At 36.5% G+C, this 24,386-nt stretch overlaps 1 protein-coding gene across 1 annotated transcript in view; it reads right to left on the reverse strand.

Moving 5' to 3' along the window:
• Nucleotides 1-24,386, reverse strand: part of HIBADH (3-hydroxyisobutyrate dehydrogenase) — a 109,547-nt gene that overhangs the window by 80,352 nt on the left and 4,809 nt on the right. Inside the window, exons 2-4 of the mRNA XM_046670224.1 lie at nt 19,625-19,785; nt 8,083-8,192; nt 5,211-5,332 (exon numbers count right to left, since the gene is read on the reverse strand). Coding sequence (XP_046526180.1) covers nt 5,211-5,332; nt 8,083-8,192; nt 19,625-19,785 — 393 coding nt within the window. The remainder of the gene's footprint in view (nt 1-5,210; nt 5,333-8,082; nt 8,193-19,624; nt 19,786-24,386) is intronic.

The raw sequence follows: 24,386 nt of genomic DNA on the forward strand, positions 1-24,386 counted from the left end.
TACATAAAGCCCAGTTAACTTTACTTTGATAACCACAAACTGTTAAAGGCATGGATTAGACATATGAGGAGTCAATTTATTAGTGATTTAACAAACTGAGCAAAACTACCTGCTAAGTCCTGGGAATACAAAGATAAATGTTCCACAAACCTACCAAGCTTGTTGATGCCTCAAAGCCCTTACAGAATAGCTCCATATATATGACAGACCATATATATGACAGTGGTCCCATAAGATGAGTACCATATAGCCTAGATGTGGAGCAGGCTATATCATCTAGGTTTGTGTAAGTACACTCTATGATGTTTGCACAACAGAATCACCTAACAATGCATTTCTCAGAATGTATTCCCGTTGTTAAGTAATGCCTGACTGTATAACATTTTGAACACAGTAAATACTTACTTTCTGACTGATGTTAGAATGTAGAGGCAGTTAACTAGCTTAACTTAGAGAGATCAATAATCTGGAGATAGATAACCTAGAGAACAGTTCGGGAGTGAGAAATAACTGCAGGAATGCTCAAAATATTTAACATTAATCTTGAATTTTAAAAATAGAAGATTCTTGATTCAGTCAACCATACTGAATTAAACGCCCACCAGGAGACACACCGCGGAGAGAGTAAGTTCAAAAAGACATAGTACCTGCCCTCTTCAGAGTCTTACTGGAAGAAATAGGCACAAACATAAGCCTAACACAGCGGTCCTTGCACTAGCATAGATACAATACTATGGGAACACAGAAAAAGGACATGGAAAACTGCCTCATTGTTGCTATATAAACAATCCTCTCATCCCTCTGCTTTCAGGTATAATCACGTTCAACTCCAAGTCCTTATGACTCAGAACAGATTCTGTCCCAGTCAAACTCAAACATGTGAGGGCTATGTCAAAATACCATTTTACTTTCTCTTTTTCTGGAGGTTTATTTGATTAAACAACACCAGCCAGCTGGATCTCAAACAGGAAGGACCCAAAAAACTCCGGTTCTATCCCAACCAAACTGCAGAATAAAAGGCTCCTGATAGCCAGAGAATAAATATTCCAGTTTGGAGTCAACACAACAGGACTGAGCTGATCTCTCCGAGGTTATCCAGCTTCAAGAATGATGGCTTCTCAACCATTCCTTCTCCAGTGACCTTGGGACAGAAATGTTAGGCCTCTTCCAGGTTAGAAGCCAGCCTCTGAGGGTTAGAAAAGAAAGCAATTCCTCCCCTCACTCCTCAAAGGTCAGCTAGCAAGAAAGAAGATAAAAGACCAGCCACTGGGGTAGATGAAATTGTTAGAAATGGAGTTAACAGTAGGCAACTTCTATGAAAAAGAGAGAAGGCCACCACAGGATGGGACTGAAGGAAGAAGGCCCAGCAGAGTGTGGGAAGAACCTCAGACTGAGGTGGAAGAGTAAGAGGCTAGTCTGAAATCTGCTGTCAAGGCGGAGAACCCTGGGCACGCCACTTAACCTCTTCGGACCTCAAACTGCTATCTACAAAATAACAGTCAAATTAAGTCATTCCTAAAGTCCCTTCTAATAATAAAATTCAGTTCTAAGAGCACAAAAGACAGTTAAAAGCTAGACGTACTAGCAAAAAAAAATCTAAACACATTATTTAACCCTAGCAGTCCTTGAGAACACTATAACAACGTTTATTGAATTTTCATCAACTTACTTTTCCAAATCTTACTAAATATGGGTATATCTCATATCAGCTCACCAGGGTAGCTACTTAGGTAACATTTAGTCAAAGATTCTCCCTTGTAATCATAAATATAGAGACGTAAGCCAAGGACCTATTTACAGAAAACCTACCTCTTTTCTGGACTGGCTTAACCAGACTTCAGTTTAGCAACTTAGCTTTGGCATTAAAGTTGGTCTTCATGCTAACCGCATTACAATAATGCTCCTTCAGAAAGGATTTATAACACTTAAACTAAATAAGTATAGGTTGCACACTAATTGATATGTTAAGTCACAAACACTTGTACATAATTATGGCAATATCAACTACATTGGCTTCATCAGTTATCAATTGCTACATAACACTCACTCCAAAACTTTGTGTCTTTATTTGCTCACAATTCTGTGGGTGAGCAATTTAGACTATCCTAGCTGGGAAGTTCATTTGCGGGTCAGCCTGAGGTCACTAATGCAGCTGCAGTCACCTGGGAACTTAACTCCAGCTGGATGGTCAAGATGGCCTCACTTGCATGCTTGGTGGTTAGCACGTCTCCAGCTGCTAGTCCAGGCTTCTCTATGTGGCAGGAGAAGAGTTTCCCAGCAGCAAGAGAGGGCAAGACTCAACGTAAAGTTTAAACTCTACAGGAGGAAGAGCATCAATGTCTATAAATATAATGTGGGCTTTGGTAAAGGTATGTACAGTTTGACAGCTTCAAAAGGAAACACCAAATCTGTTGAGGCACACCAAAGGACTTTAGAAAGCAATATCTATACTATAAAGTGAGAACTAAACAAGTGTAAAACAGCTACTTACATTGCTTTCAGGATGATAATTATAACAGTTTAATAAGCATCACTTGTTTTTGATTAAAAAAGTTATATAGAACTTTAATAAAATGGTATTATTTGTTATAGGGAGGAACTGCTATAGGGTGGGTCTAATAAATAAAAAAATGAAACCTGGGGAAACCTTCAATCTATTACTCCATGGGCTGGCAAAATGATACAGTAATTATTCTTTTCACTTTACTTTCCAGAAAAATAGTTAGCAGGAAGTAGAGGAAAAGGCTGCACTGAAGAAACCAATCACTTGCTCAAAAATCTACAATTTTAAATTTATCTGGATTAAAAAACCTCTTTTTAAAAAGCTAACCACAAAATGAGAAATATATGTTTCCATTTATATTTTTAGAATACTACTGTATTTGTATGTAATATCTCTTAATAAATACATGTAAATGCATTTTTTAAAAAGTCTAGGATAAAGAACAGATGAGGGTTGTGGAGAAAGGGACAAAATTGGGGAACATTTTTAAGGTTCTATTCAAATTACCTCAAATATTCCACATTTCAAGAATGACATATATGGAACCCTATAAACTTGTGGGCCCACCTTGGGTGTCTAAGCCATGCTTTTCCCAGGTCCCTTTTCCTTAATTTTATTTAGTTAAAATATAATGATTTTAAACCAGCCTATTTAACTTAGGGAAAGTTTCCTCTATTTTATTTTAACTGAGAAAGTGAAGCTATTTCTAGCCCACCATATTAAAAATATAAAAACAATAACTATGAGAAGAAAAACATAAGCTTCTATTATACACTGGCCAATCTCATAATGATCATATGTCAACCACTAAATTATCACAAACCAACTCTACACAGAGCTTTCAATCTACAATATAGTTCAGATTCAGGTGTATTTACTATTATAAATTAGCACTTTTGCACCCTAAAATTACAAACCAGGGTTTAAAAATAGCTCACTGTGAACAAGGTTAATCTCAAAGTTTTATCACACAGAAGACTATATTTGAAAAGTTAAATAATGTTTAAAAATAAAATTGGTATTCTTCATTATCAAATGATAATTTCAGGCTATACTCATGAAGCAAAAGAAGATCAACCAAGAGCAAGATCATATGCACTATATAAATTTTCAAATTCAATTATAGAACCACTTGAAGAAAAGAACTGTTCAATTTATTAATTCTATTCCATAAAAAAACCACACCAACACCAAGCTTAAAGATGCTTATTAGTATTTTATGATCAAAGTGTCTATACCACATTGTAAATCTTTACACCTAAATTTTACTTAACCAATTCAATATAATAATTAGAGTGGCTAACAATTATTTATACCTCCACCTATATACAAAAATGTTTGGATATAAGACACCTTTGCAACAAGACCATTAGGTTCTTTATGAAAAAACAGAAACTGATTTAAATGATTATATTTTGTTATTTTTTTATTTCAAAGTCTAAAATCAAGTTTAATGTAATTGGAATAAAATTGCTATTCCATTGTCTACTGCTATATTGCTATAATTATGGACCCGTGTGTGTGTGTGTGTGTGTGTGTGTGTGTGTGTGTGGTATTTGATTTCGCTAATTTTAGAAAATTTAGATATTATGACAAATCACAATACGCATAATCCTGCCATTCCAAAATATCTAGATACCACTATTAAGATGTAATACAGTAATAAACTGTTAAAATTTTATTAGTGGGGGGGCTGGCCCCGTGGCCGAGTGGTTAAGTTTGCGCGCTCCGCTGCAGGCGGCCCAGTGTTTCGTTGGTTCGAATCCTGGGCACGGACATGGCACTGCTCATCAGACCACACTGAGGCAGCGTTCCACATGCCACAACTAGAAGGACCCACAACGAAATATACAACTATGTACCGGGGGGCTTTGGGGAGAAAAAGGAGAAAAATCTTTAAAAAAAAATAAAAAATTTTATTAGTGGGTCTCCTTGTCCTCTGAGATTATCATAGGATTTTTAAGTATGTTAATGTGATGAAATATATCTATAGATTTTTTAATATTAAACCATCTGTGCATATGTAAGATAAACCAAACTTGGTTGTAGTGTTTGATCTCTTTTATGCATGATTGGATTTAGTTTGCTAAGATACTTTTTTTAAAGTTTTTACTTTTATATCATGCTGATATAGACCTATAACTTTTCTCTCTCATAATGTTTCTGTCTAGATTAAATATTAGAATTATATTGTTCTTGTAGAATGAGTTGGGAAGCATTTCCTCTTTTTCTATTGTCTGGAAAAGTTCATATAAAATTGAGGTGATCTGCGTCCTGAAACTCTGTTAACATTAATCTGTAAAATCATCTGGGCCTAATGTTTCCCTTGTGAAATGATTTTTTCTTTTTACCACTTATTCAATTTCTTTAATAGTTACATGATTATTCAAGCTAATTATTTCTTGAATCTGTTTTAAAAAGTTAAATTTTCTAGGAATTAATCTATCCCTACCCACAGAAATCTTCACCAAAAATTCACAACTCTTCAAAGTTGTGACAACCTTTTATCTGAATTTAGAACAAGCAATGTTTTTTGAAAGTACTAAATAACACACATCAGTTTTGTTTTGTTTTTATTTTTAATGAGGGAATTGAGAACCCTGTAATAGGTCTAAAAATAACTGGATATATCTTGGGTACCACAAAACCCTAATTGCTACTTCTGACAAACAGAAATAGGTATACAGATATCTTAGCTACCACTTACCACCAGAAACAGGGGCATCCATGAAAACTGCTCCCATTTTCTCAGCTTCTTTGGCCAATTCTTTTGAAATAGCAGGATCGATGGTACTGGAATCTATTAATAGTGAGCCTTTCTTCACTTTTCTAAGCAAATAAATAAAAATATAGTTTTTTAAAAAAATATAGTTTTATACTTTTAAAAATATGGTTTACAACTCTGAATAAACATTTCATGCAACTACTCATAGAATCAGAATCTGCTAAAAGCTGCCACCTATCAAAGAAGTCTTTGGTTTAATATTAAAAACATTAGAACTGGTTCAAAATCTCAAATTCATTTTCAGATCAATTATAGTTCAAAGTAAACCCAAACTCTTTCAAACAAACCAAAATAATCTAATAAACTACAGGGTATAAATTCTGGTTTCAGGTGAAATACACACTAACCATAATAATATAAGTAAGCCAAGATGTAAGCAATTTAAAACACCTATTAACTTTAAAAGGGCAATTTGGTAGGATTTAAATTTTTGTTTGTAAAGTAGTTGGGTCTCTTTAAAAAGTAATTTATTTGTCTTTAACAAGCCATATTGCAAATTTCACATATCCATGTCATTTCCACAAACATAAGCAACTGAAATTTAGTCATTTGCTTCAGGGTGGCATATTCTTTAATAATTGTAACTTTTTAAAGACAAAATAAAACATCAAACAGGCAGAAAGGAATGGACCTGGAAATCTCATAGACAAAGTCTTTTTGTTCTTTATGGTAAATTTATATATACACATTGGTAAAAAGGGGAAACAGTCTTTTCACATACCATATTTTACATATTTAAATGGCATTCTTATAGTAAAACATTTTTATTTGTACTGTAAGTACAGACTATATACCTACATGATTTCCTTATTATCTATAATCTATGCCTATCTTCACTGGCAAGGAAACTCTAACCTACATTATAATTTATTTAAAGGGCTATGACTAACCTTTAATTCAAACTTCCCAAAGTTCTTACTACAGATAAACTAATTTAGAGGCCATTTAATCATAATTATGATTGGAAAATCAGAACTAAATAAATACAAATATTGGAGGGGAAAACAGAAAATCATTGCTAAAAACTACAAAAAAGAAAAGAAAAATCTTTCTATAGAAAAAAATAGCACACAAAATGCTTTAAACAAGACTTTTAGACATACAAATCGATCTGGCCCAAAAGCAATGATTGTCATAATCCCCAGAAAAGAAGTAACATACTCTATTATAGATCACCTCAGAATGCAGAGTTTCACTTTATGTAACCTAAAAAATAAGAATTAAGTTTACCAGTCTTCTTTGATATTAATATTTTTAAGATCTTAAGTCTTTAAACAAATGGGAAATCTCTCAAAACTTACACATGCACTGGGTGTGGGGAAATGATACTGACCCAGAAGAAAATACATAACCACCCGTGAGAAGCAAATTACGATTCAATGCAAAGGCAAACTCTTTCAAAATACTCCCTAGACAAAATTGCTCTGGTAGCCGGCCACCATATTCCTTAGTAAAGGATATTAATAAATGTAGTATTCTTGTCTCCACACGAGTTTTTACTAACTTTTCCCTGAGAGGTGAAGCACGGCCATAATTGGAACAGACCAGGTAATGAGACAGCTAGGTTGCCTCAGGACCACACAGACTGTGGGCCTCAGGGCCCCATCCAAAATGAGTCTCTCTCAACCTTCCCTGAAATCTAAACATTTATCTTATCAGTTTTCTGCCTAATATCCAAGTGTCTTTTGCTTCCAAGTTTGTTAGTTTTCAAAAGCAATTCAACTTCCCCAAACCTCAAATCCCATGTACTACAGGATCATGAAGTTAAACCCCTTCTTTTAGCCCTTCACGTTTCGACAGGGCCTACCAGCTTGTTCCAGCTCTTTGCTGAAATTCAACAACAAAAACAAGTTAGAACAGGAACCAGTAAGACCAGAAGAGTAAATTGGGAATTCAACCACTGTCATCCTAACATAACCACGAGGGTTTGGCAATAGGCAGCAATTAACCAAAAGGTTCTCAAAACAAGGGAAGCTAGGCACTGGCTAGGAAACTCTGACCTAAATCATATTTTATTTACAGAGCTACTGCTAACCTTTAATTCCAACTTCTCAAAGTTCTCACGACAGATGTACTAACCCAGAGGACATACAATAACTTTTTATTATATAATAAAATGTTAAATAATGGTGTTCTTTCCAATGTTTGGTTTTATTTTTCATAGAAACCTTTTCCCGAATTTCTATAAACCATAAGACAATTATGCTTGTAACATTTGTACAGTTTAAAATGCAAACTTTAAAAGTCTCTTAAACATGTTACCAATGAAAGCGTAAGTTTAATGCAAGAGTTATAGGAAAGCAACAGAAGGAAAAGAATTTATTCCCAAAAGTCATATATTTGACTTCAGCGAAAAAATAAACCCTTTCAATGAGAGAAACCATACCATTCACTTTTTTTTTTTTAAAGATTGGCACCTGAGCTAACAACTGTTGCCAATCTTTTTTTTTTTTTTTTTTCCTGCTTTATCTCCCCAACCCCACCCCGTCCATAGTTGTATATCTTAGTTGCAGGTCCTTCTACTTGTGGCATGTGGGACGCTGCCTCAACGTGGCCTGACGAGCAGTGCCATGTCCGCGCCCAGGAGGTGAACTGGCGAAACCCTAGGCTGCCACAGCGGAGCGCGCGAACTTAACCACTCGGCCACGGGGCCAGCCCCTATTCACTTTTAAGAAAAAAGAAAACAGTGTAGAAAGGTTTAACAAACATCATTGTAATTTCCTAATAGTTCTAACAAATGTGAAATTCATCAACTATCATAGTAAGAAAATATCCACAGTCGAGAAATACATACTTTAGAATTCCATTTGCTCCAGAGTAAGCTTCTATTGCATTGATGCTGGTGGGCAACATTGTAATAATTCTGTCAGCTTTTTCTGCTACATCTGCTGGGGAAGACACTACCTTTAAAAAAAATCGCAAAGGTATATATATTATTTAAATTAAAATATAAGCAGTTTCTAGAGCACAAGTAGGATCTACTTTTTATGCATGCCGATAAAAGTGACTGAATAAAAACTAATCCTTGTTTCCAAATGACAAAAAAAATAGCTTATTGCCTGAAATAGAGAGTCCATTCCTTATACACATACAGATGCAGTTTCTATGGAATCAAATCTACTGTTTATTTTAAAAAGTGTGAAGTGAGTTGAGGCGGAAAGGGCAAAACCGAACAGTCCTGGGAACAGACACACTTCTCATGGATTCCTCCAACTTAGATCCTTAAACAGCACACTTTTTGGTAGATGCTTTTGACTAAAAAACACTCTAGTACGACAGAGCTGGGAGCCGAACTACAGGATTCACCAGTGATTTCACGGGCAGCAAAATCCCCTAGTAAATTCTCAAGCCCCAATCACCATCATCCTACTGTCTCTATTTTCAAGAGAATAAAAAAATTAAGCCTGTTTGAAAAAAGAAAAGGTCAGGACAAGGACATGAGCACTTACTGCACTGTGAGTATCACCATGAAAGTTGAGAGTGTGAGTTACCAGGACTCATGTGGAAACTATATATGCAAGAAAGACATACAAATAAGGCATCGAGGTATGCCCTCATTTCAACCCTCATTTCTGCTTTAATGATGACCACAAACACACTGTACAGGAAAGCTACTCTGTCCACCCTCTGCATATGTGCATGCGTACATGGGTGTAGGCACACTCACTGACATTCCCCCAACCCCCTGCTCTCTCTCATACAGTATACACCTTGATACACCTGCCAGCCAGTCAGCAACCAAAGAGGTCAGAGGAGACCAGGAGCTCACTCCTTGGCTCAAACTCTCCTTTAATAGAAAGAATCCATCACCCTAAGTATCACAAAAGCTCCTCTAAATGCTCTTCTCTCTTTAAAAAAAAGACAAAGCGGGGCCATCCCTGGTGGCCTAGTGGTTAAGTTCAGCACACTCCACTTTGGTGGCCCGGGTTCAGTTTCCGGGCATGGACCTACACCACTCTGTTAGCTGCCATGCTATGGTAGTGGCCCACATACTAAAAAACAGAGGAAGACTGGCATGGATGTTAGCTCAGGACAAATCTTCCTCAGGAAAAAAAAAGGCAAACTTGAAAAACAAAACTATTAAAAAAAAAAAGACAAAGGACTATCAGGAGGATAACTGAAGATTTCCCCATAAAATAATTTACACGTGTATTAGAAATTGACATATTTTCTACTAGGAAATGTGAAGTGACATGCAAGCATCTTGGGAATGGGAATGTCTTTCTTGTGGTCAAAGTTTACATAACATTTTCTTTTTGTCTTTGATGTGCAGTTGTTGAAAGTGAAAAGAATGGCAAGCCAAACACAGTGTGTAACCTAAATATTATGAGTTAGAAGTCATTACATTTCCATTTTACATAAAAGACTATCAGCTTCTAAATCAAATTCTAGATGAATGCAGTTATAACATTAAGTAATTTCATAAATCATACTTTAAAATTTCAGACAATCAAGTATCCTAGTACTTTATGTATTAACATTAAATGATAATATAAAACATCTCAGACCCTGGGGCGAGCCCGGTGGCACAGCAGTTAAGTTAGCACGCTCTGCTTTGGCAGCCCAGGGTCTGCAGGTTCAGATCCTGGGCACAGACCTATGCACTGTGTGTCAAGCCATGCTATGTCGGCATCCCCCATATAAAATGGAGGAAGATGGGCACAGATGCTAGCTCAGGGCCAATCTTCCTCAGCAAAAGGGGAAGGATTGGCAGCAGATGTTAGCTCAGGGCTAATTTTTCTCAAAAGAAATCTCAGACCCTAAAACAAAAAAAAGATATTCTCTTTAAATGTTTCATTCTAAAGGCAATACAGCATTTTAGCATCCACCATGTGGCACATTCAACATATCTATTTTGATAGATAATGGGGATTTGCCACAAGTAATTCTGAAAAAAAATTTTTTCCTGTCAAATTACAAAGAAATACTTAAGTTAAATGAAAACCTTTCCTACACCCAAATAAATACTGAGATTCAAAAAGAGGCAACTACTTCCTGGCAAACACCTCAAGTTTACTCAAGAGAAGCACAGCTCATTAAGATGAGGAGATAAGAAAAGGAAAAGTTGAAGGAGGAGTTATAATTCTCCACTCCTGGACTGTATCAAGAATATGGGTTACACAGAGAGCCTCATCTGTTCATCTCTACTTAAATGAAGTAATGAACACAATGCAAAACGGTGGCATACCTCTCAATGACCGTTCCTTCTATCGCAGCTCCATCTCTCTAGGTCTTTGAGGGACTGCAGTAAGCCCTGAGGTCTAAGAGGCAATTTTAGACGTCCTCTTAGGAACTGAGAAAGTCTCTTCCACTGAAGGAAATCCAGTTCCATCTAGATAACTCCTTGAGAGTTGCCCTCAGGGGCACCAACAATTAGTTCACAGACATCAGGACACTTCACACCTCCAAGCTTCTCAGGCCTGTGAACTGGCAGTGCCAATGCATGCAACTGCCAAGTGCATGGGGTGGCCAATCAGCCCCCTGCATCCCTAGCATCTGCTTCGTGGGATGCTTGGGTTGCCAGAGTCCTGCTAACCCCTCAATTACACAGGGAAGTAGTGTCAAAGCTCACAGGTCCGGAAAAAACACACAATGATAGTGATAGCTGGAATGTCATCACTGTACTGGCCACAAATGCTCCACATCTAATGACTATATACATTTGGTACATTCTAATATCATTCTCTAATTTGTCCTACAGAAGGCATGTTTATTAGACAGACAGACAGACACGTATGTCCAGCTACTCAAATCATCTTGCCTTCCATGTGATGACTTCTAGACTCTGAAATAATTGACTGACAAAATCTGGCCACGACTCAAAAGCTGGGGGAGAAAAAAAACCTGATTGCCAGTCTGACACTAACCACAAAAGTGTTTAGGAGCCAAACTAATTAGAGCCCCTTCAATTACATTTGCTAATTGAATGGATAAGCAAAGACAGCATGGATCAGTGAAAAGAGCACTAATTTGGGAAACCAGAGACACAGGTTTAGTTGTAGCTCAGCCACTAAATCATGAGTGATTTTGTACAAATCACTTGACCTTTCCGGCTTCAGTTTCTGAATCTACAAAAAAAGAATAGTTATTTGACTTAACTTTAAGGGTTTCTATCTCAAAAGCAGAAAGGGAACTTAGGCAAAGAAACTTTTCATATTTAGTAAGCTTAAGTTCTAGGAAGGCATAGCCTCTGTGAAAGAGGGCAACGCAATAGGAGGCATCTGTAGTGAGCCAGCACAAATGGACAGCGGTAGCAGGACTCTGCTATATCTCCACATCTGGGGCCGGTCACTGACCTAGCCAACTCCAGGCCATGGCTCTGCTCTGATTGTCATGGCCATCCCAGAAAGATCTCTTGCTAATTCCAACTGCCTCATTCTTACATTATTATCAATTAAGATGACTTTACTTTTCCATTATCTCAACTTTGACTACCGGAGACTGGCTCCCTGATATATAATGGTATCTATAGTCTTTAAGAATTTTTGCAGCCAATTTCTCTGTATTTAGATTCATCTGTATGCTAGTACACAACAATGGCAGGTGTGCAACCAATACAAAGGGCAGAAGACTTGATACATTAAAGACAAAATCTGCTTTGCTGGGTAGGGGGAGGGAGGAAGGATGGGGGCATCAGGGCTCAGAGTTAGCTGAAGGAACGGTACCTCCTTTTTACATATCCACTGGAAAGAGACAACTGTTAACTAATTACTTTATATAAAAGAAAAATCTCACTGTCTCTTCTAGACAAAACAGTCACATAAGTCAAGCTCAGCACTGCTTCCAAGTAAACCAAATGGCCAAAAGAAACTTGCAAAGAAGCAAGATGAACATGACCTTGGTTCAACTTGCCATTCAGGGTTTTTTAATCTTTCCAAGTAGAAAAGCATACTATTACTTCAAAATTACACTACACTTGAAAAACTAACAAAAATGGTTGTGCCTACATCTTGAAATATTTGGTCAACAATGATGCAGCCCACTCAGCAAGAGGCTTTTCAAGTTCTCATTTAACAAGACCTGAGAGGGTGCCAGATTAAATCCCAAGAGAATTACTCAACCAAACATGTTCAGTCTTACAACCCAGGAACAAGACGGTTTCCAAATTTTTAAAGAGAAAAGAATCTAATTAAGCCCAGTTCAACCAGAAAACTCACACAGAAATGCTAAGTCCCAAGAGTTTTGGCACAGATCAGCAGCATCTCCAAGGAAATTTCTAGACAATGAAAATGAAAATGAAAATGAAGCACATATTCCCTCGACACTAATGTTTAAAAAGAGAAATTGGTATCTTCTGTAAAATAAAAGTAGGACAGTGCAGAATACATTCTTAAGCAGGAATGCTGTCAAATCACTTTATCCTCTAGTTTGGTTTTAATTTTGAGCATCATTCTTTCACTTAAAAATATGTTTAAAATTCTCTTCCAAAGCGCTCTGGACTCCAGCTCAGCCAAGTCTGTGGTGTGTTTCTACATGTGGTGTGAGAGAATAAAGATGTGAGAGAAATAGGTATAGATGCAACAGCAACCGTAACAACAGTAGTAACAGTAGTAGTAGCAGTAAGAGCACTTTTTACGTGCCAGGTTCTCCAGGACTAAGAGAAAGGCACTGTTACTATCCCCTTTTTATAAGATGAGAAAATTTAAGTAGACTGAGTTCAGTAAACTGTCTGAAGTCACACTGCCAGCATATGGTAGAGTTGAGATTTGAGCCCAGGCAGTCTAGTTCCAGGGTATATGTTTTTAAACCACTACATTCACAATTTACTGATTCATGACTTCTAATATACAAAGGCCTGATAATTACCATGGGTCACATTCTTAGAAAAGATGCTAAAAGTTGAAATGATGCATTGTAGGTTAAACCTGAGTTTCCAACAGAAATAAGAATATAATAAAGGGATAGAGAAAGAAGAATGCCCAATTTTTTTAGGGAAATGACCACAAATAACATATTTAACCACTTATAAATGCCCTATTAGAACAGGTTAACATTTAAAGGCATAAATAAGTCAATTAAATACAATCAGTCATGCAAAACATATTTAACGTGTCAAAGTTTTTATTTCCTTCATAATCCACGTAGTATTTTTCACTAATAGGTAGAGCCTGAAGAAAAACTTCCAGGGTGGGAACATTCTACAGCACTTCTTCACCTCGAACTGCAGGTGGCCACTTTGCACCTTGAGGGGAGGGAGGAGGCTGCCTGAGGAAAGCAGAGCCAGGAGGCAGACAGCAAGGAATCTGATTACATCTGTGCCCAAAATTCAGCTGTGCCTGGAGTCAGACCACTGCCCAACTCCTCAGTTACCTGAAATAATAAATCCCCAGTTTTTGCTTTTAAAAAAACAAAAAGCACTTCCTCAAGGAGACGTCCAAAGATCTTTACAACCAGTTGACTGCTTTTCGATTCATATATGTCTATTTTGGTACTTTCTCTCCCTGCACATCTCCCACTGAAAGCACACTCGGTATTAGAAATCAACTAGCCAACCTTTCTGCAATCTTTGGGGGGAAAAACTTCTGTTTTCTTCAGCTGCCATTTCATCAACCTCATTTGACATAGTAACATCGGTGGAAGAAGGAGACACCTGTCCTTAAAATGTAAGAGTCAACTCAAAATATACTCTGAATTTTTGAACCCTTAATCCCTTCATTGCACTATTGTGCACAATGGCAAGAAGTTTCAAGCTTTCCACCTATATTTTTCCACCCCATCCCAAGTCTTGTCTTTGCCTTTTAGTAGTAGAATGAAACTGTTTTTCTTTTATCTGACATTTTTTACAACTAAGTATAGCTATGAAATAATACTACTAACATCTTGATACATCAGAACTTATTCAAATTAATGTTAACTTTTAAAGTAGTACTCTTAGGAAATCGCACTTGCTCAAATGACGTTGCCACTGTTCAGGACATTTTTTAAGCTGCCAGCATAAACCATTTATCAACAAATGTCTTCATTTTATTATGGCATCATGCTTCCCTTTAGGCCCAAAGCTTTTTTACCCTTTATCCTTCTTTCTTCATTCATCTAAGTTTCACATTCTCCTACCCTCCATTGCTGTTATGATCAATACTCAGAGGACTTCTTAAGAGTCAAGACTCTTAGGGGAATCAGAGGTAGAAGGCAGATGGGATATGGGAAAAGAGGATTCGGTCTTCCAAGCTTGCTGCTTCAGTGTGAACCACCTACACAACTTCTCCCACTGTGTGTTGGGGGCAGGAGTGGGAACTGCAGACATGAAGCTAAGACAAGTCTCCACTCTTTACCAATCTGGGAGAGGCAGCGACCCAGAATCCATCTTCTTTTCTTCTTCACAACCACTTACATATCTCAAGGAAGAGGGAAAAAGGAAAATCTAATAATTGAGTCTGTGTCCCAGAACCTTCCAATTTCTATTCAGGAATCTGAGAGATCATCTTCATGACTTTCATTTCAGACTACATCATTTCTGTGCGTTGGTGAGCAAAGATTATACACAATGTTTACGTAGTTCCCTAGCAGGAATGAAATGACTCCTGGTTAATTACTTATTTTCTCCTCCTCAAAAACTACTTCAGCACTCTATTAAAGTCAAAAAAATTTTAATAGAAACTTCCTTGTAATATTATTTAGTCTTACCACCTGAGACACACCTAAAAGCTTACCCCATCTAACTTGACCTATTTTATTCTTCACAGCACTAAGTGGACTGCTAGACATATGGTAGGTATTCAGTACATATCTGTTGACCTAAAGTAGAAATCTCTAGAAACCTGGAGCCTGAGGCTTCTACTTTTAAAGAAAACTGCTCCTTTGTCCCCATTCTTCACCTGGATAAAACCTACTTATTCCTGTGCTTTCTGCCTAAATGTCTGGTCTTCAGAGAGAACTCCCTAACTTCCCTCTCACCCAATGTAATGCATATTTTACCAAAAAGTAATGAGACCCTTTACTTTCTCTTTTGACTTACCACAATTTGGCATCACATATTTGTGTTATTTGATAAGCTAACACCTCCTACTGGCCCCCAAAAGCAAGAACTGTGACTGTTTTATTCTGGGCTATATTCCCAGTGTCTGACACATAGAAAGTACTCAAGAAACATCTGTTAAATTAGTAAATTAATGAAGGTCCTATCCCCTGTTTGCTAAGAGATTCTAAGCAGCCTTAAGCCATAGTGATCAGAGCAATAAAAAGTAACTTTTCTTCACAAAGGAGCAAGAGATTTTGACACTGTCATTTGAATGGAAAGCATTAGAAAAAGAGTAACAGTTCCTTTTATATATAGCAGCAGTGAAACTAAGACTTATAGGAACTCACAGCTAACACATACAGTACTTACAATGTGCCCAACACTATTTTAAGCTCTTTACATATATAAATTCATTTAATCCTCATAACAACTGTCTGAGAAAGGTATTATTATTATCTCAATTTTACACACGAGGAAACAGAGATATAGAGACACTAAATAACTTGCCCAAGATTGCAGATACTAAGCAGTAAAGGCAGATTTCAAATCCATGCATTTCGCAGACTCCCAATACTGCCGTATCAGTTTCCTGTGGCTGCCGCAACAAACTGCCAAAAGCAAGGTGGCTTAAAACAACAGAAATGTATTCTCTCACAGCTCTGGAGGCCAGAAGTCTGAAATCAAGGTGTCGGCAGGGCCCGTAGTGTCCAAAGGAGGATCCTTCTTTGCCTCTCCTAGCTTCTGGGGGCTCCTGGTGTTCCTTGGCTTGCCACAGCATAACTAAAGTCTGTCTCTGACTTCACAGGCCTTCCCCTTTGCGTCCCTGTGTCTTCTCCTTTTTTGTCTCCTGTAAGGACACTCATCATTGCCTTTAGGGCCCACCCTAAATCCACGATGATCTCATCTCAAGATATTTAACTTAATTACATTTGCATGGAATCTGTTTCCAAATAAGGTCACATTCACAGGTACTGGGGGTTAGGATTTGGACACAACTTTTTAAATAGCTTTACTGAGATATAATTCACATACCATATAATGTGCCCATTTAAAGTATATAATTTGATAGTATTTAGTGTATGCATAGATACGTGCAACCATCACCACAATTTTAGAACCTTTTCATCACTACAAGAAGAAATCTCATATCCATTAGCCATCACTCCCCTATGCCTGCCTGCCTCCTCCTACCCTTCCCCGGCCCTCACTTCCCTGCCCAGCACTAAGCAACCACTAATCTACTTTCTGTCTCTATAGATTTCTCTATTCTGGATTTTCATGAGTGGAGTTGTATAGAATGTGGTCTTTTGTGACTGGCTTCTTTCATTTAAGTTTTCAAGGTTCATCCACATTGTGGCATGTATCAGTACTTCATTCCTTTTTAGGACTGAATAATATTTCATTGCACGGGTATACCACGTTTTGTTTATTCATTCATGAACACTTGGGTTATTTCTATCTTTTGAATAATGCTGCTATCGATATACAAGTTTGTATGTGGGCATGTTTTCACTTCTCTGGGGTATCCACCTAGAATTGGAATTACTGGGTCATATTCTAACTCTACATTTAATTGTTTGAGAACTGCCAGACTCTTTTCCAAAGTGTCTTCACCATTTTACATTCTCATCAGCAGTGGGTGAGGGTTCAATTTCTCCACACTTGTTATCTGACTTTTTGATTCTAGGCATCCTAGTGGGTGTTGTAATCTCATTGTTGTTTTCATTGCATTTCTCTGATGACTAATGATGTTAGTCTTTTCATCTTTTCACATTTTTATTAGCCATTTCTATTTCTTCTTTGGAGAAATGTCTATTCAGATCCTTTCCCCATTTAATTAAGTTACTTGTCTTTTTATTTTTGAGTTGTATGACTACTTTATATAGTCTAGATACAAGTCCCTTATTAGATATATGATTTGTATATATTTTATCCCATTCTGTGAGTTGTCCTTTTACTTTCTTGGTAGTGTTCTTTGGAGCACAAAAGTTTTTAATTTTGATGAAATCCTATTTTTAATTTTGTTGCTCATGCTCTTGGTGTCATATCTAAGAATCCTTTGCCAAATCCAAGGTCATAAAGATTTACCCCTTTGTTTTCTTCTAAGAATTTTGGAGGACATCTTTTTGGGGGCCACTATTCAACCCACTGTATTCCCACTGCCTATACAACCCATTATTATAGATAATTACTATTTAATTCCAACAAACTCCATGGGTGCAGAACAACACATTAAAGGGGGGGGGGGGGGGGGGTTGCTATATGATCAGTTGCTTGACATTACCAATCCAAAAGGAATCTAGGCACTTTACTTTCTAGTAGTCAGTTTATAAACAGATAACAGTTAGCTACATTTCAGAATCATCAAGGAAGATGCCACACACAAACTCAAAAATGTCTCATGCATTAATTTCATTAATTAGTGAATATGCATCACGTAATTAAAAGAGCTAAAGCCAAAGTCAAAAACAGACCTTTGTTCAGATCCTGGCTCTTTCCATTCACTCACTGTGTAACCTTGGGGATGTTATTTAACTTCTCCAAGCATCAGTTTCCTGATAATACTTTTGTTACAAAGATAAAATTAGATAATATATACAAAATATTTAGTAAAAGACCTGACGCATAGTAGGTACTCACTAAATATTAGCTTCTTTTCTCTCCTTTTAAAAAACTAAATATCTTCTTCACTCAAGGATGAGTCTTATTCTTAAAGTAGGCTTCCTTCACACCTACCTAAAATCAGCAACACTGAAAAATAAGAACTTTATTGGGGAATGGAGGTAAAAGGGTAACTTTAGAGTATGAGGCAACTCAGGCAGAGAATCAGAAAGCTCTGGAAATCCGGGAAGAAGCGGCAGAAATGAGATTCACAGAGGGATTATGATCAGTTTTCCAAAGACAAGCTATAAGTCCACAGGCATAGAGGGAAGAGTAATGGCATTGGTAACAATTTGAAAGGCCCTAAGCTTCTGCTTTGCCAATTCAGGGTAAATCAGTCTCCTTTCAATTCCTACTGCTCTCTTGCTGGGAGAAGTAGGAAGAGGAAGAGAAATGCAAGTATTTTTCATAAACACACACATGAAAATTTCTGGACCGATATTCTCCAAAATGCCAAAGTAATGTGTTATTATTTTGATTAAATTCTCTGTTTAACTGAAGATATTTCCTCTGTTTGGAGACCAAATACCATTGTTACTCTTACAAACAAGTATATTAACCACTGTAAAGTACCAACATGAAATAGATATGTTATCCGCAAAAGTAATACCCATCTCCTCAAAATAACAATTAATTCATCCCAGACAGAATATCAACTTCAACTGTTTACCATCCCTGAAGATGATAAAGGCCATCTTTCCCAGATTCTTTACTAAAACAAAGAAGTGATCAAATCTCTCCCACAAGGCTACTAAGTCCCTAAGCTACTTAAGGTCATCTGTAAGCCTGCTGACCTGGTGGTACAGTGTCAGTATTCATAGATTTTATGAGCATAAGCACCACAACCCTACCCTGCAAAGTTCCAAGATGATACTCACATCCTCACACAACAGTGCTGCCATCCTCATATGGCACACAAACCGCAGGAAGGAAGGAATTGGAGGATGCCCAGTTCTGCAAATGGCCTAAGTTTCCTAAATCTGCTCTTTACACAGGCATTGTATTTCTCAGTATTTATTTCAAGTCTATTATCCAGAAGTAGACTGTTTAATTTTATTCTTTCTCTCACCTTTTCCTACAGTTCTCAAGAACTTTTTTTTTTAGAATTTGCTATTCAAACACATTTTTATTTATTAATTTATTTTTTTTTCCCGAGGAAAATTAGCCCTGAGCTAATATCTGCCAATCCTCCTCTTTTTTCTGAGGAAGACTGGCCCTGAGCTAACATCCATGCTCATCTTCCTCCACTTTTTATATGTGGGACACCTACCACAGCATGGCTTGCCACGTGGTGCCATGTCTGCACCTGGGATCCAAACTGGCGAACCCCAGGCCACCAAAGCGGAATGTGCGCACTTAACCACTGTGCCACTGGGCCGGCCCCAGGAACTTTTTTTAGTAGTCTCCCAGTTCTAGAATTATACTCAGCCCTCAGCTACTGTTCTACAACTTGTACAAGAAAAATTTCCTTTATATCTCAAAAAAGCAAAACTCTAAATTCAGTTACTAATACATGGTCTCCTGTAAATATATATATTTTTTACATATTATATATAATATAAACATATATATAATTTTATATGTATAAAGAAATAAAATTAACAATGAAATAGGTTTACAACTCCATTGAGTATACGTCTAAGAAGCTGTCACTTATTTGAATGTACATTCATTTTTAAACATCAAAATCTAAAAAAATCTTAAGAAAAGGTCTTACCTGTTCACCTGCATCTTGAAACTCTTTACATGCATCAGGGAACACATCATAAATAATGAGCGGATAGCCGTGTTTCATGAGATTTTTTGCCATTGGATTCCCCATGTTGCCTAGTCCAATGAATCCAACTGGAGTCTTGGAAGCCATCGACCTAGAACACACTGATTTCAATACAATACTTTCAATAGGAGGAGATATCTTTTATTATAAATATTCATTCAGTATTAGTCAACTGTTATTTAGACGTTTTCTGCTAAAAAACGTTTTAAAGGCTAGTTTTAAACTGACGATCTAATCACATTTAAAGATATCAATGATGTGCAGGCAGGCTAACTTCTAATTATATAGTTCTCCAGTACACAATCATAAAATTTTAAGCAATCTTCTCTTCTGTTTTCTATCTCTATAACATCCCTTTACCATCTTTAACAATAAATAAATAATGTTATCATTTATAAAATAACTACTATGTATTTTATCTATTATGTATTTATGTGAAGTATTCTAGATTCCTCTTATCTATTATCTCCTTTAATAATGTGCATAAAAATCTGGAAGTACTCAATAAAACCTGTATCTAGGACAAAGTCCAAGAATGAAAACGCTTTTTACTCTCCATCCTCCACATTTATAGAAACCATCCCCTCCAGTGGTATAAAAAACAATCTCAAAAAAATGTGAAACCCAGGAAGTGTATTTCAACCAAAAGCCTGCAGTTTATAAATGGGGTCCTAGGAAAGAGGAAAGGGACGCTTCCACCGCTTTAAATGGCAAGAGTAACAGTCTCAGGACCTTAGGGTAACAACTTCTGCACTTTCAAAGAAGAGGCATTTCCATATACAGAAAAGAAATTCTTTAAAAGCTGTATGCAGGTTTTGATTTTCTTCTTTGTCACAAAGGTTTTTGAAATTACACTGGGGCGCACAATTCAAAGCACTGGTTTTTGCAAGAGAGAGCAGAGAGGCATTGCGTTATCATGAAAATAACATCAGACACTATTTTTCCGTTTCTAGATTTAGAAATCCACTCAACAAATATTTACCGTATGAAGTACTACGACAGAGCTGAGAGAGACACAAGCAAGATATGATCTTTGCCCTTGAAAAGTTCACGGTCCAGTGAGAGAAGAAAGAGAAATAACTCCACCTGCTTTCCCCTATCATTTCACAGCTTTAGTCTTCCTTTTTCTTTCAAGGACTCGTTTTAAGACTGTGTACTGCACAAACTAATCACAGTCACCCTTTTAAGCTTCAGGTGCTCTCAACTCATGGATCCCTGCGCTTCTTTGAACTTAATCTAAATGCAATGAGATTTACTAAAAGCTAATTATTTGAAGCCCTAATGCTTAAGAAATAGTGGTCTTGTTAGGTTAGAAGCATGTTTAATTCCTTTTAACTTGATTCCTTTTATTGGGTTAGAAGCATATTAATCCCCTTTAACTTGACTAAGACAGGTAGTTACTGAAAGGTCTGGCAAAAGAAATGACATGATCAGATCTATACTTTAGGAATAGAAATGAGGCAGCAGTGTACGATTGATAAATTGGAAGAAGAGCCTGGAGGCAAGAAAACAACATAAAAGTGGCAGTAATTCTCTAGGTCTGTCTTAGTCTGTCCAAGCTGCTATAACAAATATACCAGAGACTGCGTGGCTTAAACAACAAACATTTATTTCTCACAGTTCTGGAGGTTGAAGTCCAAGATCAAGTTGGCAACAGATCCACTGTGTGGTGAGAGCCCACTTCCTGGCTTGTAGATGGCCATCTTCTTGTTGTACCTTCACATAGTGGAGAGCAGGAGAGAGAGGACAAGCACTCCCCTCTCTTTTTATAAGGACACTAACCCCATTCGAGAGGTGCTACCCTCATAACCTAATTACTTCCCAAAGGCCCTACCTCCTAATACCATCACATTGGATATTAGGATTTCAACACAGGAATTTGGGGGGACACAAACATTCAGTCTATAATAAGGTCAGAATTAATAAAGCACGGTGGCCATAGAAAAGACAGATTTGAAAAATATTTCAAAGACAGAATTAAAAGGACATAGCAATAGACTGGTTTATGGGCTAAAACAAAGGAAAAGTCAAAGATGACAGTTAGAAAATAGTGATAGCAATAACCTAAGCAAAGAAATCAAGAAGGAGAACTGGCTCAGTTTTAAGTAGGTTAACTGAGCTGTCAATGAGCTGAAAGATGTCTCACAGACTCTTAGAAATATTACAACCAATTATAATCATCTCAGGGATAGGAAGAGAAAAAAGAGATACTTGGTAACTAGCTGCTACAAGGTGAGAATGGAAACTGTGGGAGTTGATAAAAATCACCAAATGAGAGTAAAAGAGGTTGAAGAACAAAGCCCAAGGGAATGTCGACATTTAGAAGGCAAAAAGAAGAAACCAACCCTGAACTGACACAAATGTCAAAATGAGGAGAGAAGGACATTAAAAGTTCCCATAACTGTAGTCTATATGTTCCAAAAGTAGAGATACAGAAGATATTAAAAAAGACGCAAATCAAACTTAAGATGAAAACTATAATGCGTAAGATGAAAATTACACCAAATTAAAAAAGCAAAACAGATATTACAGAAGATTAGTGACCTTGAAGACAAAGCAACAGAAACTATCCAAAACAAAACACAGAGAGGAAAAGTAATTTAAAGAATAAAAAGAGCATCAGAGAGCTCTGAGACAGCTTAAACCAGCTAAATACACATGTAACTGGAGTCCTCAAATGAGGAGAGAGAAGTGGGGACAGAAAAAAACGTGTGAAGAACTAATGACCTAAAATTTCCAAATTTGAGGAAAACTATAAATCCCACACATCCAAGAAGTTCAATGAACCCCAACACAAGAAACAAGAAGAAAACTATAACAAGACACATCATAATCAAAATGCTCAAAAGAAGCCAGAGGAAAAAAGACATTATGTACAGAGGAACAAAGATAAAGATTAGGGCAGATTTTTTGTCAGAAACAAAGCAAGTGAGAAGACAGTAGCATATCGTCTTTAAAATACTGCAAACAGTCAAGCTAGGAATCCATACCCAGGGAAAAATATACAATTATAAATATCTGTGTATGTTAAGGGGCATGAGGAAACTTGGGGGTGATGGATATGTTCACTATCTTGATTATGGTGATGGTTTCACAGATACACACAAATGTCAAAACTCAACAAACTGTACACTTTAAATATGTGCAGTCTATTGTAAGTCAACTTCATTGCAATAAAGCTGTTTTTAAAAAATCAACATGTTTACGGAACAAACAAGTGGAGAAGACAGTTCTTAAAAGATACTAAGGTGATGTATCAACCAAATGCAACCTGTGAAGTTTAAGTAGATCCTGATTTGGGGAAGTTAAAAAAAGCTTGAAGAAAGACATTCTTAAGAAAGTTATGGAATCTTAAATATTAACTATATATCAGATGATACCACGGAATTGCTAAGTGTCTTAGGTAATGGTGGTCCTTATTCTTAGGAGATTCACACTAAATTATTTAGGGTTGAAGTATCATGATGTCCACATTTTACTTTAAAATGACATAGAGAAGATATAAATATATTTGGAAAGAAATAAAGCAAATATGGCAAAATGTTAACAACTGCTGACTCTAAGCAAAGAGTACATAGATGTTCATTGTATTATTCTTTCAATACTTAATGTTTGAAATTTTTCATAATAAAACAAGGGGAGGAGAAATAGTATATCTATATGGAAAAAATATCACAAACATGACAAAATACAAATAACTAGGAAAAATGTAACACACAACAGGAGTAGGGCTACTTTACAGGCAAATAACTCTAAAATCTGGAAGAAAAATAAGAAAAATCCAATTTTTTAAAAGTAGGCAAAAATTACAAAATGACAGAAAACATATAAATGTCAAAAAAAATTCGAAAATATACTCAACTTCTGTAATAACTAAATAATGTAAAACAAAGCAATGTAGTATCATTTTTCACCTATCTGATGGACAAATTTGTTTCTTTGACAAAACACTACTGGTAAGGAAGGACTGATGAAAACATGTACTCTCATATACTGTAGAATTATACATTACGTGAATCTTTTGGATGGCAATTTGAAAAAAAACAATCTACATTTGAATTGTATTCTAAAATTTAAAATTTGCATACTCTTTGACCCAGTAATTCCATTTCTAGGAATGTATACTAGAGGGGTCAGCACACTCTTTCTTAATGGGTCAGGTATTAAATATTTTCAGCTTTGTGGGCCATGAGGCCTCTGTCACAACTATTCAACTCATCCACTTTAGTTTTAAAGCAGCCATAGACAATATAAAAACAAATGGTTGTGCTGTGTTCCAAAACAATTTTATTTACAGAAACAGATTCCTAGCTATGGGCCATAGTTTGCTGACCCCTACTATACACAAACTCTGAACAACACAAAAATATAGTTTATTATAGCACTGTTTGTAACAGCAGAAAAAATCATAAATAACTAAATACACATTAACAAGTCACTTAATAAATCATAATAACTAAATAGACATTAACAGAGCACTTGATAATTCATAGAAAATCAATACAATGAAATATACGGATGTTCAAAAGAATGTGATCTATCTATCTAGTAGTATAAGGAAAAGTTCTTCAGGATAAGTTATTAAGTGAAAAAAAAGCAAGATGCAGAGCATTACATATAATAACATACAGTGTATGAGGATAAAAAAGAATATATATGCACTAAATTTTTCTGAGTTTCTGTAAAGACGCATAAGAAACAG

The sequence above is a fragment of the Equus quagga genome, chromosome 8 (genome assembly GCF_021613505.1).
Source record: "Equus quagga isolate Etosha38 chromosome 8, UCLA_HA_Equagga_1.0, whole genome shotgun sequence".
In the NCBI taxonomy this organism is placed as follows: domain Eukaryota; kingdom Metazoa; phylum Chordata; class Mammalia; order Perissodactyla; family Equidae; genus Equus; species Equus quagga.